Source organism: Engraulis encrasicolus, unplaced genomic scaffold (genome assembly GCF_034702125.1).
Source record: "Engraulis encrasicolus isolate BLACKSEA-1 unplaced genomic scaffold, IST_EnEncr_1.0 scaffold_35_np1212, whole genome shotgun sequence".
NCBI lineage: Eukaryota > Metazoa > Chordata > Actinopteri > Clupeiformes > Engraulidae > Engraulis > Engraulis encrasicolus.
Genome location: NW_026945654.1, coordinates 650,638 through 657,359, shown reverse-complemented (window position 1 = coordinate 657,359; position 6,722 = coordinate 650,638). Strand labels below are relative to the sequence as shown.

The 6,722-nt window shown below is 49.7% G+C and overlaps 1 protein-coding gene across 1 annotated transcript in view; it reads left to right on the top strand.

Annotated features, from left to right (window-relative positions):
• Positions 1-493: 493 nt before the first annotated feature.
• Positions 494-6,722, top strand: part of dll4 (delta-like 4 (Drosophila)) — a 19,503-nt gene continuing 13,274 nt past the window's right edge. Inside the window, exons 1-6 of the mRNA XM_063193353.1 lie at positions 494-1,052; positions 1,256-1,516; positions 2,360-2,417; positions 3,182-3,445; positions 4,719-4,779; positions 5,472-5,602. Of these exons, the coding sequence (XP_063049423.1) occupies positions 1,002-1,052; positions 1,256-1,516; positions 2,360-2,417; positions 3,182-3,445; positions 4,719-4,779; positions 5,472-5,602 (826 nt within the window). The 5' untranslated portion in view covers positions 494-1,001. The remainder of the gene's footprint in view (positions 1,053-1,255; positions 1,517-2,359; positions 2,418-3,181; positions 3,446-4,718; positions 4,780-5,471; positions 5,603-6,722) is intronic.

Below are 6,722 nucleotides of genomic sequence, written 5' to 3'. Positions count from 1 at the left end.
CCCATCAGCACAATACAATATCAACACATGTCCGAATAGAATTGTGTGTGTGTGTGTGTGTGTGTGTGTGTGTGTGTGTGTGTGTGTGTGTGTGTGTGTGTGTGTGTGTGTGTGTGTGTGTGTGTGTGTGTGTGTGTGTGTGCGCGCGCCCGTGTGTGTGTGCGTGCGCGCCCGTGTGTGTGTGTGTGTGTGTGTGTGTGTGTGTGTGTGTGTGTGTGTGTGTGTGTGTGTGTGTGTGTGTGTGTGTGTGTGTGTGGAGCTCGCGTGTGTGGTACCCAGGGCAGCGCGCGTGCGACTCAGGGCACTGGGACACCGAATCAGAACGGAGGAGGTGGAAGACTACTTGGCGCGAGAGAAGGGGATGGAACTGGAACAGAACAGGGGAGGAGGGGGCGGAGTCAGCTGATTGGCAGCGCCAGGGTACGTAACGTAAGGAGAACACTGAAGTATATAAACCCAGGGAGCCCTCCCCGCCCCACACAAGACACTGTCATCTCCCTTCAAGCAACATCACACACCCGTTTGCCGCCAGCGCTGGGGGTTACTGACGGGAGGACAACCAACGCGTCTTTGCTGTGCGTCTGTGCTGTGCTGTGCGTGTCATTTTAACTGAACTTCGGCGGCGGCAGGAGCAGGGTCGCCACTTCACCAAGAGAGATCACCATTCCAGTGGGATGCACGGAGCCAACCGCCGAATCGAAGATGGCTAAACCCTGGATATTGACGTTACTGTTATTATTTTAAATCCTCGCTGCTTTTGGATAACACCTTTTCACCTCATCAGGGACCCCCCTAATTTTTTGGATAGATACCAAGTGGATCTCTGTGCAGTTGGGCTTTAAGAAGGATTAATATTTATTTCACTTTTCCCACACTTCCGCGCCGTTACGCTTTGGATTAGGAGCGCACGGACGGCTGAGGATAGCAGAGCAGCGGAGAGGAGAGCAGACAGCACCCCATAGCAACACGGGAGACGGTGCTGAAGGAGACGGTGCTAAAGGATGGCACTTTGGTACAATCTACTACTACTTAGCATAATGGTAACGCCACAGGTAAGAAGAAGCTCCACTCCACTCCACTCCACTCCAGCCGCGTCTCCCCTAAGTACTGGTGAGCTCCGCTGGCGAGAGAGTTTGACCTGGTGTGTGTGTGTGTGTGTGTGTGTGTGTGTGTGTGTGTGTGTGTGTGTGTGTGTGTGTGTGTGTGTGTGTGTGTGTGTGTGTGTGTTTTGCGCTCCCCGTTCCTTCCCCCGCAGGCTTACGGCTCCGGTGTATTCGAGATTGACCTGCAGGAGTTCAGGAACGATAAAAACATGCTGTCCAACGGCTCGCGCTGTCTCGCCGATTGTCGGACGTTTTTCCGCGTGTGTCTGAAGAATTACCAGCGCGAGGTGACCCCGGGAGAGTGCTACTACGGCAGCGGGAGCACGCCAGTGCTGGGCGCGAGGTCCTTCAGCATCACCCAGAGCGGGGGCAGCAGTAAAGCTCTTCGGTTCCCCATCGATTTTAGCTGGCCGGTAAGGGCACAACTAAGATAGCTGAGATACCGCGGTGTGTGTGTGTGTGTGTGTGTGTGTGTGTGTGTGTGTGTGTGTGTGTGTGTGTGTGTGTGTGTGTGTGTGTGTGTGTGTGTGTGTGTGTGTGTGTGTGTGTGTGTGCCAGCTGGTTTAAACCGTTTATACCAGGCACAGGGGTGTCGTGTCCTTAACGAAAGTGTGGTAAAGTGTGACTGAGCCACCAGGGCCCCAGGTAGGCCCGATAGGGGGCCCCCACACACACTCCGATTCGTGTCAATGTGTGGCCGGTGGGGTCCGATGGAGATGATTGAGCACAGGGCCCAATATTTGCTGCTGCGCCCCTGACTGGCTATAAACGTTTAGCCTATACCAGGGACGAAGAGAGCCTCCTCAATTGTATTGCAAATGTAGCCTAATTTCAAAGATTTCTTTACAAGACATGTCGTATTCCGTGTGAAACTGCATAGCATTAACATGTTAACGGGAGCCGTATTAGACGGTTCCAATGGGTTTTATTCCTTCAGGTGATGACAGGCAGACAAATGCCACTTGTCGTGTCGTGCGGTCAGCTCGCAGGTCACACCTGATGCATATCCACGTTACTATCTACCGTTTGCCCTTTAATGTGGCATGGAAGCCTGTGTGTCGTGTATATGAAATAAACAAACGCTTACAGGATCTTAACAACTTAACGAACCTTTAGATACAAGACTAGCCTACACCATGTTTAAGGCACCACAGTGACATTGCCTATGGCGTTCTTTGGTGAGTGTGTTGATTTGCACGAGTTGGCCTGTTCTCCAGTTTCTAATTGTCTGTTTGCTTGTTTCTTTTCTCTGTCAGGGATCCTTTTCTCTTATCATTGAAGCCTGGTATGCTCCGACACAGGACTCAACATTAGGTAAGCAGTACCGAACAGCACCGCCAGAGGGAGACACTTACTGCATTATTGTATTGTTTTGGGCAAAAAAAATGTTAAAAAGGCGTTTTGCTCCTATTTACAAAATATATTTTAAAGATTACCCTCTATCATGTTTTCCTTTCCCTGTTTTAAACATATTGCGTTGTTGTTGTTGTTTTGCACGGCGTTGTTGGGGGTCCTCCCCCCCTCACCCTCTACCACCCCCCCCCCCCCCCCCCCCCCCCCCCCGCCCCCCCCCCCCCCCCATCCATTGTTGGAGTTACGTGCAACACGGCACTTATTTCATCTCATCCTCGCGCCCCTTCCACACAATCGTGTTTCCTCTGATTTATTTTTGGCGTGGGAAAGTGAGCAGCGCAGCGGTGAGAATTTCTGAGCTGCGCCAAGAGCCACTGCCGGCCTTTTCCTGTACTTTACACCTTTTGCTGTTCCGACCTCTGGAAAGGGGAAAAGAGAGGGGGGGGGGATGTTTTGCTGGTCACAAAGGAAGGGGAAATTTAAATAGCGTTCCCACCAACCACTAACGCATAAACGGATAAGCCTTGATAGGTGTGTGTTTTTTTTTTTTTTTAAAGACCTTCCCCTCTTCTCACCAATACAATTATTTTCGATTAAAGTTCATTTAGGCTACATTTAGGCCTAAATAAGATTGCAAGAGCATTCAAGGACAACTTTAACAAATGTCTAATATTCTTAAATGACGTTGCTTGTTTTTTGTGTGTTTTTTTTCTTTACTCCTACAGACACGTCGAACAACAATTTGCTGATTAGCTTTTTTGCCACCAAAACGAATTTGGAAGCAGGTGCCGCGTGGTCTCGGAATGTTCTGACGTGGCGGCAAACCGAGCTACGCTATTCTTACCGTTTCATCTGCAACGGCAATTACTACGGGGAGAACTGCTCCAAGAAGTGCGTGCCCAGGGACGACCTGTTCGGACACTACACCTGCGACCGCGACGGGAACATATCCTGTTTCCCTGGCTACAAAGGGAAATACTGCGAACACTGTAAGCAACCGAGAGAAGAAGAGAGAGGAGATGACGAGGAGAGGCGTTTGGTGTGTGCGTGTATGCGTGTGTGTGTGCCTTGGCCCCAAATGTCATGGATTTATTTGCTTCATTGGCTGCATAGAATATGATCACGTGTGAGCAGGAACGGATGCGTCTTTTGGGAACACGCGCCGGATTTATGACTCTTACAAAGTTTCATTTCGTTTCACAGAAGAAGAATAAAACAAATTGTGGTTACATCCGCGGTTACATTTTGCAATCCCCAAACTGCCCTCTGAGGGGCACTGCCGACCTCTCCCTCCGCTTTCCAGTCCAGAGCGTACAACACTTTGAGGATTTATTTGCTTCTAGAATTTTATTAGAACAATTTACAGCTGCCATGAAAAACGGTGCTATGGATCCGCCATTGGAACAGTGATGACACCCGAGTGAGAGGAACTTAGAATGTCTCTGAGCTTGTAATAATCATCGCATGTCGCATATGTGACTGCCCCCCCCCCCTCCGCAAAGGGTTAATCCACCCCCCCTTCAGCACGCCCTCTCCTCGGGTGAGCAGAGCAGAGCAGCACGCGCCGGGTTTGGGTTAATCGCGGCATTATGGTCCGCCACGCGCCACTAAATTGCGCTCGCTATTGTTGAGGCGCAGCGCGTGGCAGCTGCAAACACGGCCTCGCGCGGCCCACCGGCAACAATGGGACAGCTGCCCGCCTTTAAGAGCCGGCATCTGCTCCGCTCTGCCTGCCTCGCGCCCGAGACTAACCAGCCGTTAAACACGAGGCTTGTAACCAGCACGTGAAATCAATGGCACATAACAACCCCCGGCCCCGGGTCCCCCGGAACAGAAACGCGCATTACAACCGCCAGAACAGAAACGCGGCTTTTTAGATTGCGGAGAGACAAATTAAATTGTAAGCACCTCCTGACGAGTCAGGCAGGCAGGCAGTTTAGAGAAGCGAGTAACCGTTTGTTTCTCATCATATTATCCAGACGAGACCAAAAGCAATCAAGTTCTCTCTCAAGACATCTGAAAATAATGAAAGCAACCCAGAAATGTATTGTCAGATTATATGTTGGGTAGATGTAGGACATGGAAAAACAATTAAACAGTTGTTTGTGTGTGATTGTGTTTCAGTGTTATTTACATGTCGGGAATGGAAAACAATTCAACAGTTTCTTTGTGTGTGATTGTTTGTGTTACAGTTTTATTTCGACGTAGGGAATGGAAAACAATTCAACATTTTTTTGTGTTATGTGACTGTTTGTGTTTCAGCAATCTGTCTTGAAGGCTGCAGCAAAACCAACGGCAACTGCACCCAGCCCGGAGAGTGTGAGTAAGTACGGAGCTGTAGTGATGGGATGTTTGGCTCTTCTTTGAGATGCGGTTCTATTGGCTCTTCTTACTATGGAGAGCCGGCTCTTTCGGCTCCCAAACGGCTCCCTATATATATGTCTACATTATTAATAAATTAATAGTTTTAATTTTATTTTACAACATTTTGTTTCAATATTGACATTGTGAAGCACTTTGGGTAGTGTATGCTGTGTAAAAGCCTTTTACTATAATCAGTCGTTAAATAATGATATATAAAGTAAATTTAACATTTCAATAGGCCTACATACTATGTATTTCTGCTCGCTGACACACACAATGAAAGGGAGGGGAGAGGCGGAGAAAACAAACAAAAAACAAAAACGGCACCCAAAAAAAATCCTAAAACGGCTCTCATTGGAGAGCCGGTTCCTCTCGTTCACTTCAAAGAGCCGGTTCTTAGAACCGTTTCGTTCGCGACCGACACATCACTACCGAGCTGGAGCCGCTGACACCGGTACAGGTGGACACGCGCTGTTCTCTCCTCATTAAAACCAAAAGCTCTTTGTCTGCTTCAGGTGTTTGCTTTCATAAAGAGCTAAAGGTCTGTCTTTGTTTGTGTGTGTGTGTGTGTGTGTGTGTGTGTGTGTGTGTGTGTGTGTGTGTGTGTGTGTGTGTGTGTGTGTGTGTGTGTGTGTGTGTGTGTGTGTGAAGCTGCCGGGAGGGCTGGCAGGGCGTCTTCTGTGACGAGTGTAAGCGGCACCCCTCCTGCCAGCACGGCACCTGCCAACTGCCCGGCCAGTGCAACTGTGACGAAGGATGGGGAGGCATCCTCTGCGACCAAGGTGAACACACGCACACACACACACACACACACACACACACACACACACACACACACACACACACACACACACACACACACACACACACACACGAACGCACACACACCAGGAAGGCATCCTCTGCGACCAAGGTGAACACACACACGCACACACACACACGCATACGCAAGCACACACACACACATCAGGAAGCCATCCTCTGATCAAGGTGAACACACACACACACACACACACACACACACACACACACACACACACACACGCACACACACACGCACACACACATACACATCAGGGAAGCATCCTCTATGACCTAGGTGAGCCAAGCAGAATATTCCTGTAGTGACATGGCTAAATGTCTCTCTCGCCCACACTCACACACACACATACACACACACGCACACACGCACACACACCAGACAGGGCTAGAGGTGCAGTGTACTCCTTTATGTGGAGCGCACACACACGCACACACGCACACACACCAGACAGGGCTAGAGGTGCCCTACTCCTTTATGTGGAGCGGAGTTGCACAGCTGAGTAAACCAGACAAGCTGCAGCACTCAGACATAAACACACACACACACACACACACACACACACACACACACACACACACACACACACACACACACACACACACAGGCCACAAGACACACACACATAAACACACAAGCCACGGCTACAATAGACACACACACAAGCCACGGCTACAATAGACACACACTCACACACAGGCCACGACTTCAATAGACCACAATAAAGGGGACAGACAGATTTCAGATTTCAGCTTGCTGTGGTTTCTCTGGCTGGACGCGGTGTATTATTCCTTTTCAAAATACGTGAAGCTGTGTGTGTGTGTGTGTGTGCGTGCGTGCGTGCGTGTGTGTGTGTGTGTGCGTGCGTGCGTGCGTGTGTGTGTGTGTGTGTGTGTATGTGTGTGTGAAATAGCCGTGACGAGAAGCGCGCTCGCTGCCGCATGTCGTGGTGATTGTGCTTGCTAATAGCTTTGTGTGTTTGCAGTTGAGATGTGAATTTATTTACTTACTGGAACTAAACCCCGTTCTGGAGCGAGAGGGCTTATAAATGTACCTGTGCATTGTGGCCTACTGCGCTGGTG